Here is a 16,702-nt window from a genome sequence, read left to right as displayed (position 1 = left end):
AACAGCAAAAGAAGCCGCCTCGGCCTCTTAGCTCCACCCTCGAGCCGGAAAGGCAGGTTCCGAAGGTGCAGCACCTGGTGGAGTCTGGGTGACGGTGGCCCGCAGTTCCCGCGCGGTCGTCCAGGTGAGACTGGTAGGCCAGGAAGGGGGAGCGGGCGGGCTCCGGCCAGCTGCCCCGTGGTATTGAGGGGAGCGGGGTCGGCCGTGGATGCGCGCTCGCAGGGCGGCAGCGCCCGCTGTGAGGACGGAAGGCAAGGGGAACAGGTGAAAGCCGTGTGAAATCTCAAACGATGAATTTAGGCTGGGGCATGGTTCTTGCCCTTTAAAAGTTTACAGTCATCCGAAGACGGGATATATTAGGAGATAGTTCACAGGGTGAAGGAGTGATGAAAGTTTTGCAAAAGCAGAAGCACTACTGGGGAGATAAGGTCTCTTGCGTATGTGCAGTGGAGGTAGTGGGGTTGGGAAGGGCGTCTGAGAGGAGGTCACTGAAGGATGAATAGGAGTTGGATGGCGGACGTTACCGACAAGGGAGTGTTGTGCCCGTTACACGTGAAGTGTGAGAATACAGCGGGAAGGTGGGAGATAAGAGAGGTGAAGAGTGAAGGCCTGGCAGGGCCTGTTTCGCCTCGCTCAGGGCCTTGGTTTTTATCTTTCAGGGATGCATTCCCTTGACATCTTTTTTAAAGAAGGGGGTTAACTCTGCTGTTTAGCTAGACCCTGCCGTTGTACCTTAAAGGTAGTGTTTAAGGAGGGCAAGCTAAGAGATTGGGCAACGCCAGCCAATGAGGGAACTGTTTGCTGCAGTCCGGGCTCAGCCAAGGTATATGGGCCAAAGGACGGACACTGGCCGACCGTGCTCAGCCAAACTTCAGAGTTTCTCAGAGAATACACAGATAACTCATTTTTTTTTTCTTCCTGAGAATGGAGCAGGCTCCCAATCAGGTTGCACAAGGATAAGAAAAGGGAAAAGAACTCTTTATTTCCCCTCCCCTCTCCTTAAGTTTAATTTCTAGTTTTTTGGTTTTGTTCATTTGGCAAAGATGTATCCAACTCTCCTTTCTTGTGTCGGGAGAGTAAACCCCTGAATTACACCAAGTCTCTAAATTGGGGGTAAGTTTGAAGGCTTGACCTAGGCAGCAGAGGAGAGACCGGGAACATTCTTTCAGAGATGACTAAGTAGATGATGGTGCAGTTCCCCAAATTAGAGGTTAAGGAAGATACAATATTTGGGCAGGGTTACAGGGAGCAGTTGGCTGAATTTTGGGGCGTGTTGAGTTTGATGGAACTCTGAACTGTGTAATTGAAGATGGCCGGTAGAGTTTTAGATAATCAGAAACTGGAGTTTAGGAGAAAGGGCTAGGGACAGAAAGACTATAGATACTATAGATAATTTCTTTTTAGCAAAAATTTTTTTAATGTTTATTTATTTTTGTTTTTTAAAAAAAATTTTTTTTAACGTTTATTTATTTTTGAGACAGAGACAGAGCATGAACAGGGGAGGGTCAGAGAGAGAGGGAGACACAGAATCCGAAACAGGCTCCAGGCTCCGAGCTGTCAGCACAGAGCCCGACACGGGGCTCGAACCCACGGACCGTGAGATCATGACCTGAGCGGAAGTCGGACGCTTAACCGACTGAGCCACCCAGGCTCCCCTGTTGTATGCTTTATTATTGATGATTACAATAGACCATAGTGGATGAGAGCATAATCTCCCCCAGTTAGTATTTTTGTAACTTGGGTTAAGAAAGTTGCTCACTCTGGGGCACCTGGGTGGCTCAGTTGGTTGAAAGACCAACTTCGGTTCAGGTCATGATCTCACGGTTTGTGGGTTCGAGCCTCGCATTGGGTTCTGTGCTGACCTTTCAGAGCCTGGAGCCTGTTTCAGATTCTGTGTCTCCCTCTTTCATTGCACCCCCCCCCCCCCCCATGCTCTGTCTGTCTCAAAAATAAACAAACATTAAAAAAAAGTTGATTACTCTTTCTAAACCTCAGTTTTTCATTTATAAGATGGAAATAATAAAATCACCTGCTTTGTGAAGGATTAAAGTCTTTAATATAGAGAGAGCATGTAGCGTTCTTAGAACACAGTCCCTGGCATATAGGAAGTGCTCAATTATTGTTAGCTTAGCTACTGTGTGTCAGGTCCTAAGTTAAGTACTTCACGTGTATTATGTCTTGGACTCATTAAAACTGTTTTTCTTTTTTCAGCTTTATTGAGGTATAATTGACAGGTAAGATATTTAAGGTGTACATTGTGGTGATATGTGTATCTCTCCATATATATCTCATATATGAGATATATATATAAATGATATATATATCATATATATATATATAAACATACACATACATTATGAAAAGATCCCACCTTCTAGTTACGATTCTGTACATTTTGCAGATGATAAAACTGAGGTTCAGAGAGGTTCTATAACTTGCTTAACGTCACACAGCTACTAAGTGATGTTGGTTAAGCATTGTCAAATTTGGTGATGATCTCATGAAAAATGAGGATTGGAATGACTTTTATCTTGTGAGTTAGGAGACTGAAGACACCTTGGCGTGAATGGGAGCTAGATTGCAAGTGGTTGAGTGACGTGTTTGGATGCAAACAAAGCAGGGAGAGGCTTTTTGTTGATTTCTCCCTAGAGAAAAAAGAGGTTGGTTCAAAGAAGAAAAGTGGGACAGTGGCTTGGGGAAGTGGGGGATACAGGTTAGGAAAACTTTTCACAAGAAAGGAAGACTTTCTTGTGAAAGTACGAGTATGAAGACATGAGTATGTTTTCTAAACTTGAAGGAATGGACTCAGTGAAGAGGGCAAGATGAAAAGTAAGAAAGGACAAGTGACAGACTAGTTCTTAAGGTAAGAAGGGAACAAAACACTAGTCACTCTCAGAGAGGGTGAGTGAGAAAAGAGAAATTTTGAGGTTGGAATGGTCAGGATGTAACTGTAGTCCCATAGTATAAGCCATTTGAGAATGAGTAGGACAAAAGAACTAAGCATACAAAGTGAATTCAGAGACCTGAGCAAGTTGACTGAGCTCCCCAGTATCCTCTGTGAGGCACAGTGAGAGGTCAGCATTGGGAGTGGGGCATTTTGAGCACTATTAAGAGTGCTTCTGGGGCGCCTGGGTGACTCAGTGGGTTAAGCGTCCGGCTTCGGCTCAGGTGATGATCTCACCGTTCGTGTTCTAGCTCCGTGTCGGGCTCTGTGCTGGCAGCTCAGAGCCTGGAGCTGCTTCGGATTCTCTCTGCTCCTCCTCTGCTCACACTGTCTTTCTCTTTCTGCTTCAAAAATAAATAAACATTAAAAAAAGAAAAGAATGCTTCTGAGGCTTTAAACAATTTGTCTTTAAAGTTGTCCTTCATAATTTGCACATTAGGAACAACAGGGAACATTTTTAGGAAAGTAACATTCTTTGTAAGTTTTTCTTTTTTGATTTCATGACCCGTTATGCTTATTTATTATATAGGTAAAGTATATTCATGAGAAAATTATAATTGCAAAAAGGTATAAAATGGAAAGTAGAATTTTTCTCCTCCCGCCTCACCGCCCCTCATCCCGTGTGTGCACATGGACAAGAGTGTGCATCTTTTCCTCTTGATCTCTTCCTCTAAAGGTCACCACTCTCAATTGTTTCCTGGATATCCTTCCATACATCGTGTGTGTGTGTGTGTACACACGTGTGCACACACACAGATAAATATATAACGTTTTCACAGAAACAAAGTGGGGGGGCTCTTCTTTATGGGTATTATTCTGCAACCTGCTGTTTCATTTAACATTGTATCTTAGACATCCTTCTATGAAGAACGTACAGATTTTCCTTGTTCTTTTAAGTGGCTGTATAATTGCCTGTGAAAGGACTTAGGGTTTATTTAACTCCTTTCTTGTTGATGGACTTATTTATGTTGTTTTTTCTTTTTTCTTTGTTTTGGCTGCTATAAGCAATGCTTCCTTCAGTCTTAGTGTACCTGAGTAAGAAAATTGCTGGATCAAAGGGTGTATTTATTTTTAATTGTGACAAATATTGTGAATTTTTCCTCAGACATACTAATCCTTCCATTAGCAATGTATAATGATGCCTGTTTCCCCAAAGTGTGTTTCCGATATTGGGTCCTGAGCACCATGAAACTTTTAAAGATTTTTGGTTTAGGATGTATTTCTTTGAGTGGAACTGAGCTGCATATTTGTTTAGTGAACATTTGTATTATATTTATTTTTCCATGAACTCCTTGGGAATGTCTTTTGGCATTGTTCTGTTGGGTTTTTAGTCTTTCTTTAAAGCACACTTGGCAGCCTTTTGTCATGAGTGTTGGAAATATTTTTTCCAGTTTGTCATTTGATCTTTGACTTTACTTATAATTATTTATTCCCCAGTCAGAAGTATTTAATTTTTATGTAGTCTTATTTGGCAGATGTTTTCTTTTTTTTTTTTTTTGGTTTTAAGTGACACTCAAACTCCATTATTGCTAATTGAAATTACAAGTTTTTCCAAGGAGACCACACTGAAAAGTCTCTTTAAAGATAGTCTGACATCCGGATGGTCAACAGGCACATGAAAAGATGCTCAACGTCGCTCCTCATCAGGGAAATACAAATCAAAACCACACTCAGATATCACCTCACGCCAGTCAGAGTGGCCAAATGAACAAATCAGGAGACTATAGATGCTGGAGAGGATGTAGAGAAACGGGAACCCTCTTGCACTGTTGGTGGGAATGCAAATTGGTACAGCCGCTCTGGAAAACAGTGTGGAGGTTCCTCAGAAAATTAAAAATAGACCTACCCTATGACCCAGCAATAGCACTGCTAGGAATTTACCCAAGGGATACAGGAGTACTGATGCATAGGGGCACTTGTACCCCAATGTTTATAGCAGCACTCTCAACAATAGCTAAATTATGGAAAGAGCTGAAATGTCCATCAACTGATGAATGGATAAAGAAATTGTGGTTTATATACACAATGGAGTACTACATGGCAATGAGAAAGAACGAAATATGGCCCTTTGTAGCAACGTGGATGGAACTGGAGAGTGTGATGCTAAGTGAAATAAGCCATACAGAGAAAGACAGATACCATATGTTTTCACTCTTATGTGGATCCTGAGAAACTTAACAGAAACCCGTGGGGGAGGGGAAGGAAAAAAAAGAAAAAAAAGAGGTTAGAGTGGAAGAGAGAGCCAAAGCATAAGAGACTCTTAAAAACTGAGAACACACTGAGGGTTGATGGGGGGTGGGAGGGAGAGGAGGGTGAGTGATGGGCATTGAGGAGGGCACTTTTTGGGATGAGCACTGGGTGTTGTATGGAAACCAATTTGACAATAAATTTCATATATTGAAAATAAATAAATAAATAAATAAATAAATAAATATAGTCTGAAATTCTTTGTCCAGTGTTCTTTTAGATCCTGCTCTTGAAACTTAACGTGTGGCTTTTAAATCAGTGTCCTCAAATGGACACGGTGATGACATCTAGTAGTTGACTTTTTTTTTTTTTAATCACATGTTTAGGATCTGAGAATTGGTACTTTAGTATTTGTTGTTTTAAAAATTATCAGAAGATGAATTTTAAAAATTATTTTGCTGGAATTTCACTGTTTTATGTATTTATTTGTCTATTTTTACAGAATTCTAAGGCTTTCTGCAGAGATTTGAAAAATGGCAACAAATGAAAGTATCAGCATCTTTAGTTCGGCATCCTTGGCTGTGGAGTATGTAGATTCACTGTTACCTGAGAACCCTCTACAAGAACCATTTAAAAATGCTTGGAACTATATGTTGAATAATTACACGAAATTCCAGATTGCAACATGGGGATCTTTGATAGTTCATGAGGCGCTTTATTTCTTGTTCTGTTTACCTGGATTTTTGTTTCAATTTATACCTTACATGAAAAAGTACAAAATTCAGAAGGTGAGTGTGATGGGCTTACAATGCAATGTTATTGTTGATGTGGAAGGTTTTAAAAGTAAATATAACTTTGTTTTGAGAGAATCTAGATCACGGCTGTCCGATGGAAATTCAGTGAAGGAACATGCATAATTTTATATTTTCTGATAGAATACATAAAAAAGTATAAAGAAATAGGGGAATTAATTTTAGTATTATGCTTCATTTAATACAATAAATCTAAACTATTATCTTAAGTAATCAATATAAAAGTACTTAATGAGATATTTTATGTTCTTATTCTCACAATAAGACTTTGAAATCAATTATGTATTTTACATTAATTTTAGCCCATCTCAGTTTAGACTAGCCATATTTAAAACGTTCAATAGCCACACATTTCTAGTTCTACCATATTGGACAGCACAGCCCTAGATTGTTATTGCTAATGTTTCAAGAATAATTTGTTAAATTATGCTTTCATTAGATGTGATATTTGTCTAATTTGGGCTTAGAAATTTTAATCTCTTAAACTAGCTGGAAAGGAAAGTTATGGGGATTTGTAGATAATTTGCAATTCGCTCCTACCCCTGATGTCTCAGCTGCTAAGTGTATGTTAATATTCTAAGATCTTGATTGGGGTTATTAAACGTTTTGTTTTTTCCTTAAATAATATGGTAGTGGTTGAGCAGCATTCATGTCATCCCAAATGAGGAAGTCCTGAGGCCCCTAGTTTCTAGATACTTGTTTTAGTGCACTAAATTTCTTGAGATCCCACCGTGCGTGACAAAGTGTTGAGATATACACAGTGCTGCTTTTCAGTTTTAATCACAGGGAAAATGGTGAGCTCTACCAGAGTGTCAACTAGAGTGTGACAGGGGTCCCAGCAAAGAGTCTGGACTAGCTTATTAGAGATGCTTTATCAGCACTTGGCAAACCCATGATAGTTTCTAATGCTTGCTGTTTACTTTTCTAAAAAGTCATGCCAAACTAAAACTCAAGGACACGTGGTCTTGGTAGAACATTTGAGAGTGTTCCTTTGTGGAGACTAATTTGCACTTACTAAGTACCCGTCAGGTGGCAGGCGGTGTGCACATTCTCCCCCATGGGTCTGTTTGCCCCGCTGCCTCTCCCAGTGAGTTTAAGTGCTCACGCAAAGGGCGTCATTGATCCTGTCCGGGGATACTGCAGGCGATCAGGCGACTAGACTGTAAGCCAAGGGAAGAACAAAAAGATTGGAGAGGAAGGAAAAAGGGACATGCCCAAAGGGGAGTATTCTCTTACCCTAAATTAAGGACAGAAGTTCCAAAATGCTTTTTATAACAGGGCCTGCTTTGAAAGGCAGAGTTCAATTTGGATGTCTGTCTTCATGCATGTTTGGGATGATTCTGACTAGAGTGTGTCACCTCTTGATTTGTTTGCTTATAGGGCTGAATCATGGTATGTCTGGCCAGGCCAGAGTGTCCCTGGCCTCCTTCTGCCCTCCGCACTTGACTCACTGGTCAGAGGGTGGTCACTTTTCCAGAGAGAAGAAGACCTTTTTCAGTCAGTGTTTTATGAATGACTTTAAAAGGTGGCAAAAGACCATACAAGTAATTGTCTAGTTGGTTACAGGTGGACTTAGAAACAGAAATGGAAAGGGCGGGTATATGGCCTCATGCTGTCTTGTCTTCCTTTGAGGTTCAACACCATCAAAGTCCCTGCTTTGAGCTTTTTGATACCAAAATGAACTGTGTTGGTAAATCAGTACAAGTTCTCATAAAAGGGTTTAAAAACAAGCAACAGAATCAGTACAGTTAATTACAGGTTTATGCATTTTGAAGGCAAAAGCCCTGAAACCCTTGTTTGTGGGCACAGGAAGAAGGTTGCTGGCAGTGAGGAGAGCAGTTTCAAACAGGATAGACTAGGGGATAGTCCGTGCGCGTGCTCACTAGTGAGAGGGAAATTTACAGAACATCACGTCTTCGTAGTTCTCTAGCAGTTTTCCTCAGGGACGCGTATACTAAAAACATTCGATTGTCCTAATAATGGTATTCCTTCATATTAGGATGCAGTGATATATAAAGTGTAAAATGCAGTAAACTCTGATGTTCCACTAGGTAGGAGTTTTTGATTGTTCACTATCTTTTTTTCTAATATTTATTTATTTATTTATTTTGAGAGAGAGCTAGCAAGGGGAGGGCCAGAGAGAGGAGGGAGAGAATTCCAAGCAGATTACACCCCCCGCCCCAGGCTCCCCCATTGTTCATTATCTACCCAGGCTCCCCCATTGTTCATTATCTACCCAGGCTCCCCCATTGTTCATTATCTTTTAAACTAATTTATGTACACTTTAACCATGTGATTTTATAGTTGACTGATTTGTGTGTTAATTTCTGCAGCTAAATTAGGGTATCACATTCAAGCTAGCATATTAAAAGTCTGTTAAATGGAATTTGTAGGGAAAATTTGCCCAAGCTAGGCTCTTTAATTTATTTTGTCCCCAATCACAGACTGGAGGTTTGGAGTAAGGAGGTCAGATAATCTCAGAGTAGAGATAGCTAATTAATAATTATCTTGTCTAATCCCTTCATTTTATTGTTGAGGAAACAGAGTTGTGAGCATCTCAGAGCTAGTTAGCTCTGAGATTGGTGGCCCTGAGATTGGAGGCTGGCTCTCTAGATTGGTTATCTATTAAATGCTTTTTCTTTTTTTTGTTAGAGAGGATAACTCAAGGAATTTTAAGAGCAACAAAAAAGAGAATTTTAAGACCAGAACTGGAGACCTAGATTTTAGTTAGTCCTAGTTCGGGTCCCTGCCCGTGTGATCCTGGGCAAGGTAGCAGACCTCTCTGGGCTTCCACTGCTGAGCAGTAGTTTCCTTGCTTGGGATATTATGGTTTAGTTAAAAAAGTATGACTAGCAGCTGTCTGGATTTTTAAGTAAGGACATGCAAAACAAAGCAATAACTATTATATATTATCACCGTCTTTTTATGAAACCAGAAGCACCTTTTCTTATCTAACTGCAGCCCTTTAAATCGAATAAATTTAGATTCTTTTATATGGCTTGCTAACCAAGTCGATATCCTGATGAGGTTTTCTGAACATTTTTACAACATTGATCTCACTTTTCTCATTTTGACTTTCATCTCTGAATGTCGTCATCTGTGGGCAGTAGCTCTCCATTCTTTGGGACCCACCGGACTCATTTCTGACGTTCTTCCAGCTCAGAGAGTTATAATTCTGTCATTGGAAATGACAAAAATCCACTTATTTCTGGGAATACACTTATTTCTGAGTACCGCTAAATGGCTGGAGGCATCACTTCACCTCCGTAATCCAGGTTTCCAGTGCGGTCTGTATGACAGCTGGGAGAACCTGCCTGTGATCTCAGCATAACACATGTCTTCTCTGAAATTCCTGCTGACAGAAGTGAGGGCTCTGTGGGCAGCAAAGACGGAAGAGTGATTCACGGTGTGGTGTTTTTTTGTTTTTGTTTTTTTTTTCAGTTTGTTTGTGACCTTTATTCCTGGGTTTGTTTGGGAACAGTTTCTTCACCTATTTTAACTCATTACCATAGTTGTCAAGAATTTAGAAGGGGGGGTGCTGTGATTCCTCGCCCTTGCTTATTGCAACATAGTCACTGTAATATAAGATTAATTAAATAATGTAGAATTAAGGTCACATAGAAACATTACAGAAATAATTAGAATTCACTCTGATTTTCAGGTCAAATTACCGACACAATACTAAATACTACGATTTTTCTCCCTAGGATAAACCAGAAACATGGGAAAACCAGTGGAAATGTTTTAAAGTACTTCTCTTTAATCACTTTTGTATCCAGCTTCCTTTGATATGTGGAACTTATTATTTTACAGAGTATTTTAATATTCCTTATGATTGGGAAAGAATGCCAAGATGGTATGTAGATAAAGATTTGATTTTGATACTCAGTCATGGTTTATTATCTAGTTAAAATATCCTTAATGTTGATCTTCTTTCTTCATTTGGTTAATGTTTATTCTAAACTTTAGAAGTAAATACAATGTAGAAAAGTAAACCATTAGTAGAAACTTAAAATGTTCCCATTTTTTATCTCTCTCTATTTTAATGTAATATTTTATTGGAAAGTGATTTCTTACATACATCAGAAGTTTCAGTAGCACCCTTTATGTGACTGTATACAGATCCATATGCTTCAACCAAGAAAAACTCTGTTACATTCTAAGTCCAAAATGAATAAAAAGAGAAGGGAGTAATTGTGAGATTTATAAAAGTTGTGTCCATATAGACACATATATATTATCTGAGCACAAGTATTTGTGTTCAAATAATATTTGTGTTCAACTGTTTGCTCCTGACATAGCCAAATACAGATATACCAATATTAGGTGTACACTTTTTCTTTTCTTTGTAATATATGTTTAACATATAAAAGCGTTGTGTATGTGTTCATTTGTATATAAAATGTTTTTGCCCCTTGCTCTTATGACCCTCTCTTTGGTGGAAAAGAAGTGATGATTTTAACTCTTAATAATCTCAGTTCAAGTCCTTCATCAGTATTATTCCTTTCCTAGATGTTTTGGATTTTGTTTAACTCTGATTTTATACATGTGAAATTTTTTCAGTTTTTTTGTTTTTTGTTTTTTGTTTTTTTTTTTTTAAGTGGAGCAATGTGGAGCTCAAACTCACAACCCTGAGATCAAGAGTTATGTGTTCTACCTGCTGAACCAGCCAGGCACCCCTATACATGTGCATTTTTAAAAAATGAATTAGAATTGCTACAGTGTCAATCTCTTTACCCCTTCTTCAGAGGTATTATAATACCAGCTATAATATGGTCACGTTGTACTTATCAGTTCTGAGAGTTTGCTGGTCAGTGTATCCAGTTAGGTCAGGTGGTTGGTGGGTATTTGGTTTCATGTAATTCCTCAAGCAGTGATCCCAAGGAAAAATCTAGATTGTTTAAGTTAAGTTATCGTATACTCATTACAGTATTTTCATCTTAAAGGTGTCTGCTGTTGGTAAAATGCTTAGGCTGCGCAGTGATTGAAGATACCTGGCACTATTTTCTGCATAGGCTCTTACATCATAAAAGAATATATAAATATATTCATAAAGTTCATCATGAGTTTCAGGTATGTTAGAATTTTTTTTGTTTTCTATTAGAGGCAAAATGTTTTTCTTCAAGCTTTTAAAAAACTGTCAGTGATGTTTGTATTGCTTTTTATTTGGCATGAGCATGTTAAGACTATAACACACACACACGCACATACATACAACCAGTTCTATAAATTTTCAAGAAAAATGTTATATGAAATAGTTCAGTCACTCATCTTTGGGGCCAGAGCACTATCCTATCACAGTTGGTATGTGGCAGATTAATAGAGGCCATAGTGATGTTAAAGTCATTTAAATTGGATCCCAAAACAATGAACCTTTCATCTTTAAACTTCTGAAACAATTACTGACTTGTTTGATTAACACAGTTCCACCTCATTCTGGCCTCCACAAAAACTGATTTGATCAGAACTGCTTTAATGTACCTTTGTCCAACTGGTTATGTCAATGTGTTCCACATTGATCCTGATGACAGGGTCTGCTAAATCAAGTGTCCTTTTCTGGGCAGAACAAATTCAACTGCATAAACCAAAATTAGAGTTTAAGTTGTTTAATGTTTTTATCTAACACCATTAAAGGCAGTTATTAAGATTTTATTAGGGACATCTTTAGACCTTTTGATGTTTGGTAGAAACAAAAAGATGTTTGCTTCAAGTTTTCTTTATTTTTGAGAGAGAGAGAGAGAGCGCGCGCACGCATGAGCAAGCAGGGGAGGATCAGAGAGAAAGGGAGAGAGAATCCCAAGCAGGTTACGCACTGTCAGCACAGAGCCCAACACGGGGCTCAAACTCATGAACCGTGAAATCATGAGCTGAAATCAAGAGTTGAACTCAACCAACTAAGCCATCCAGGCCCCCACAAAAAGATGTTTTTATTGAGAATTACGGTTATTGTTTATATATCTTCAGCTAGGTATACTGTCATTACATAAAGAAACAATATAATATTATAAAACCATATGTATAAATAAATTAGAATATATTTAATGTTATGTATTAGTCATGGTTCTCCAGAGAAACGAAATCAATAGGAGATACACACAGATTTATTTTAGGGAATTGGCTCATGTGATTGTGGGGCCTGGCAAGTCTGAAATGCGTAGGACAGACCACAGGCTGGAAATTTGAGCAGGGTTTCTGTATTTCAGTCTTGAGAATCCTTTCTTCCTTGAGAAGCCTCAGTCTTTGCTTTTAAGGTCTTCGACTGATTGGATAAAGAGCACTTGCAGTATGGAGAGTAATCTCCTTTACTCAAAGTCTCCTCAGTTAAATGTTAGTCACATCAAAAAAGTACTTTCACAACAGTATCCAGACTGGTATTTGACCAATCAAACTGTTGGGCACTGTAGCCTAGCTAAGCTGACACATAAAATTAACAGTCACAACACATTAAGTAATTCTTACCTATTTATTTTAGGCTCCATTTGGAATGGAAGCTGAATATGCACATCCCTTGGAAACTCTGATTCTTGGAACTGGATTTTTTATTGGAATCATGCTTTTATGTGATCATGTCATTTTCCTTTGGGCATGGGTGACCATTCGTTTGATGGAAACTATTGACGTCCATAGGTGAGCTATGGTTTCTATTCAGGTATAAGGTATCAAAATATATCTTTGTTTTCACAGTTGTAAGATTATCTTTTTTTAAATTTTTTTTACTGTTTATTTATTATTCGGAGACAGAGCATGAGCATGGGAGGGGCAGAGAGAGGGGGAGACACAGAATCTGAAGCAGGCTTCAGGCTCCGAGCGGTCAGCACAGAGCCCAACGTGGGGCTCGAAGTCACAAACCACGAGATTATGACCTGAGCCAAAGTCGGATGCTTAACCGACTGAGTCCCCCGGGCGCCCCGATCTTTCTAAGCAGACTAGTAAGACACATTAGTTTTGTTATTTTTATTTAAAGGAAACATGAGAACATAATCATTGGATAAACATTTTCTTTTTTTTTTACATTCCTGTCTCTGGCAGTTGTCATTTTTACAGTTAGAATGTACTCATGTATTGCTTGGTCAAGTGAAATAAAATTTTGATTGATACTGCCCAATTGCCTTCCAAAAGGGTCCCTATTTACATCCCCAGGAGGAGTATATACGAGAATGCTTGCCCTCCCGCAACACCTTCCAAGCCGGATAGATACAGTCTTTACTCTTTGTCCTTAAGAGAACTGAAGAGTTTTCAGTATTGTGATCTGCATTTCTTCAGGGACTTGAGAGGCTGTGCGTCTGTGTGTGCTCATCAGTCGATATGTTTTGTCTTCTTTGAGTAACCCTTTTATATCGTTTGCCCATTTTTGTTAGGTTATATGTCTTGTAACCTCTTGGTTCATGTTAGCCTTGTTTGTTACATATGTTTTGTTTTTTAGAATTTTTGTTTATTTATTTTCTTTTGAGAGAGAGGGAGGGAGAGAATTCCAAGCAGGCTCCGTGGTGTCGGCACAGAGCCCAACGTGGGGCTCCATCTCATGAAGCGTGAGATCGTGACCTGAGCTGAAATCAAAAGTTGGACAGTTAACTGACTGAGCCACCCAGGAGTCCCCAGTCACTCCTTTCATTTAACTTTTCCTAAAGGACACATACTTTTATGGGCATTACAAACTGTGGTGAGAAAGCTCCTCTAAAACAGAAAAGAAAAATAATTCTTGAAAGGCTGTATCTAAAGATTCATTACTATAAGCCCTCTCTCTGATCCCATGATATATAAAATTAAGTTCCAAAGATCTATTAAGGTTTTTATTTTAATTTCTTGAAATGGTTTCTAGAATATGTACCATTTTTCTGTGAGGTTTTGTCTTTGTAAACATGTCGGAAATAAATGTGACTTAGGTGACATGGAATGTTACTCGAATTAGTTAACAGGCAGATGACTGTCAATGAAAATGTCAGTTATTTGAAGTGGGTTTATTTCCTTCATAATCTTTATCATTTTTATTTCAGTGGTTATGACATTCCTCTCAACCCTTTAAATCTGATCCCTTTCTATGCTGGTTCTCGGCATCATGATTTCCACCATATGAACTTCATCGGAAATTATGCTTCAACATTTACATGGTGGGATAGAATTTTTGGAACAGACTCTCAATTTATTGCCTATAATGAAAAGATGAAGAAAGTTGGAAAAAAGACCGAGTAAATAAATATCTCATCTAAACCTTTCTGAAGATACACTTTCCTGAATTGAAGCAAGTAGCTAACATTGCTTCTGCGGAGCAGAAATAAACGTGTCTTGGCTGCCAGGTGATACAAGGAACATTAACAACCTTTAATTATCTTCCTAGTGGGAACTTTTTCTACTCTATATAAATAAAGTTCTGTATGTGTGGAAATAAGTAAATAGATACTGAAGGACGATTGTCACAAGGAAGTTTCAAAGGCCACGTTGCTAACCTTACGGAAAGGTGCGAAGTAATGGAAGAAGTATTAATCTATGTCTTTCCCCCAATAACACCATAGTCCTGAAGTGAAAATCGGTCTATAAAATCTTTTAAATCTATGGGGGCCGTTTCAAAAACTCTTAGCAGGGTGTTGGCCTCATATTGAACTTCACACATTTTTTAGAATTTGCCTAAACCTCAAAGTATCATGGGTTGGACCACATCAATTGACAGTGTGAGTGAGGCCGCCAAATCAGGAAGAGCCCGCACCAAGAACCTCCACTCTTGTCCTAAGCTGACCGGTTTTGGGTGATTCTCTTTCTTTGAGAAGTCCTTTTGGATTGCAAAATACTACTGGTATCCATAAATGAAGGCATTTCTGAATCGTCATAAGTGGAATATTTTAGTCTAAGGGTTTTTGGGTTACTTGAATTTTTAAAAAAAATTGAGCTTTATTTCCGCTGTTTACCCTTTCATTTTTGTAGATCAAGTTTTCATTATACTTAAAACTGTATCTTGAAACATTGTGGACTGACTTGCTGTATTTGCACTTTGAACTGTTGAAATAAATGTGATGTTTTTTGTCTGATTATCTGGTTTCCGGTTTTGAGTATCAGCTGTCATTTTTTTATTCTTCTAAAGAAAAGTACAGAAATCGTTAAATTATTAAGTTTTGTAATAAAAGGAATAATTCTACTTTTTTAAGTGCTTCATTTGCTGAACTTCTTTGGCAGTTTCAACGTGTATTTATAAGGCTATGATTGCAGGCAATTCCATTGAGCTAATAAGATGGAGGATATTGAGACAGCTCTTTTCTCTGTTTTGAGGTGTATGTTTTCTGTGCAGATGGAAGAATAGAACTAAACTTTTTAGAGCTGATTTAATCTCATACCTAGATTTCAACTCAAAGAATTGATAATTCTGCCAAATTGTTATTTATAATATGGAGCCATTTTCGGGTAAGTTTCTTTTCCTTCTTTTGCAAACATAAAGAGATTCAAATAAGGATTCAGAAAGTTGAACTGAGACTATTCTGCTAGACCATGTTTTCTAATTTGTACCTAGACCATATGACCCTTTTCATTCTTTCTATCCCTTTCCCTTCCTGTGTGGGCGTGGTTTAAAATGTTAGCTCTTAATTCTCAAACAGCGATTTGGGGGCTGTACTTAAAATCGTGCCGTTTAATTATAAGCTATCTGTAGGAAATTTTATTCTCTACCCTCTGTTCTCTAATGTTCATGGAATGCACAGACGTTTTGACTCAGTACTTGGGAGGAGGGTGACATCTACTGTTGGAAATGGTACTAAACACCTTGGTTCACCTCATTCATTCTTTTCATACTAGTTAACTTACTGAGCACTTAATGTATACCCTGACTTCTGCTATGAGCTTTTAATGTATGATTTCATTTAAGTCTCTGAGGCAAATGCCATTCTCTCTGCCTCTCTGTGAGGGCATTGTCTGAGAGGTTAAGTGACTCAAGATCACAGGGCTAGCCTTTTGACTTCAGAAGCCGTGCTTGTGGCTACTACGCTCACTACACTGGAGACTTGCATCTTCTATAAAAATCTCAGGGGATGGGTCTCCAAAATTTCCCCTTGTCATTATGTACAGGCTTTTGAGAAGAAAGTTCTAAACCAGTAGCTACCCAGAAAGCAAGGCTCACACAACACTTTAGTACAAATACATTTTAATATGATTTACTGGCCAGACCTCTTAAAATTCCCTGGATTAAACTATCTTCTCTATTACACTTGACAGACAAAAATGAAACAAGTAAGAAGACTAGAGTACAAATAAAATACATAGCTCTCCTACTCTAGAAAATAGCAAAATATTCTGTTTCGGGTTACCTATTTTGGATTTTACCAAAAGTAAAGATAGTGGTAATGAAGTAATTTGAAAGCTTATGGTTAATATTGTAGCTAAAATGAATGTTAGAGTTACATCTGTGTTGTCCCAGTGAACTAGTATCTCACTCTTCTACATATCCTGGCTAAAGACATATAGACCTTTAAAAAAGCCTGGGTTTGCAGTGTGTCACGAGACCTCCCCTGTCCCACATCTCCCATTTCTAATGCTCTTACGTAAAGCCTAGGGCTGTTAAATCCATGTTCAAGTCCCATATCCCCCCAGCTGGAGAAAGACCCGAAACCATTCGTGAGCAAGGGGGCAGAGGGTTGTATGTTCATCTCTGAGGATTTAACACCCAATCCATTCTAAAAGACTAGCATCTCTGCCAATGTTCGGAAGAGTGGCACGCCATTGGTCACATGAATGGCAGGGTACTGGCAAATGCTGACATTCTTACATAAAATCACTAGAG

General features: G+C 38.7%; 1 protein-coding gene across 1 annotated transcript; it reads left to right on the top strand.

Moving 5' to 3' along the window:
* Window positions 1–22: 22 nt before the first annotated feature.
* On the top strand, window positions 23–14,966 carry MSMO1 (methylsterol monooxygenase 1). Its single transcript, XM_007084241.3, has 6 exons — window positions 23–124; window positions 5,634–5,919; window positions 9,651–9,799; window positions 10,890–11,016; window positions 12,416–12,570; window positions 13,938–14,966. The coding sequence occupies exons 2-6, from the start codon at window positions 5,665–5,667 to the stop codon at window positions 14,131–14,133; spliced, it is 882 nt and encodes a 293-aa protein (XP_007084303.1). The 5' UTR covers window positions 23–124; window positions 5,634–5,664; the 3' UTR covers window positions 14,134–14,966.
* The last annotated feature ends 1,736 nt before the right edge of the window (window positions 14,967–16,702 follow it).

Source organism: Panthera tigris, chromosome B1, assembly GCF_018350195.1.
Source record: "Panthera tigris isolate Pti1 chromosome B1, P.tigris_Pti1_mat1.1, whole genome shotgun sequence".
Classification (NCBI taxonomy): Eukaryota; Metazoa; Chordata; class Mammalia; order Carnivora; family Felidae; genus Panthera; species Panthera tigris.
Note: the sequence above shows the minus strand (reverse complement) of the source record. Positions and strands in the feature narration are given on the sequence as shown.

Excerpts from the sequence above, each read along its gene's own strand:
- MSMO1 (XM_007084241.3), top strand. The coding sequence starts at position 5,665 with ATGGCAACAAATGAAAGTATCAGCATCTTTAGTTCGGCATCCTTGGCT. Across the intron at positions 9,800-10,889 it reads TGGGAAAGAATGCCAAGATG|GTGTCTGCTGTTGGTAAAAT; the intron begins GTATGTAGATAA and ends TTCATCTTAAAG. Across the intron at positions 12,571-13,937 it reads GAAACTATTGACGTCCATAG|TGGTTATGACATTCCTCTCA; the intron begins GTGAGCTATGGT and ends TTTTTATTTCAG.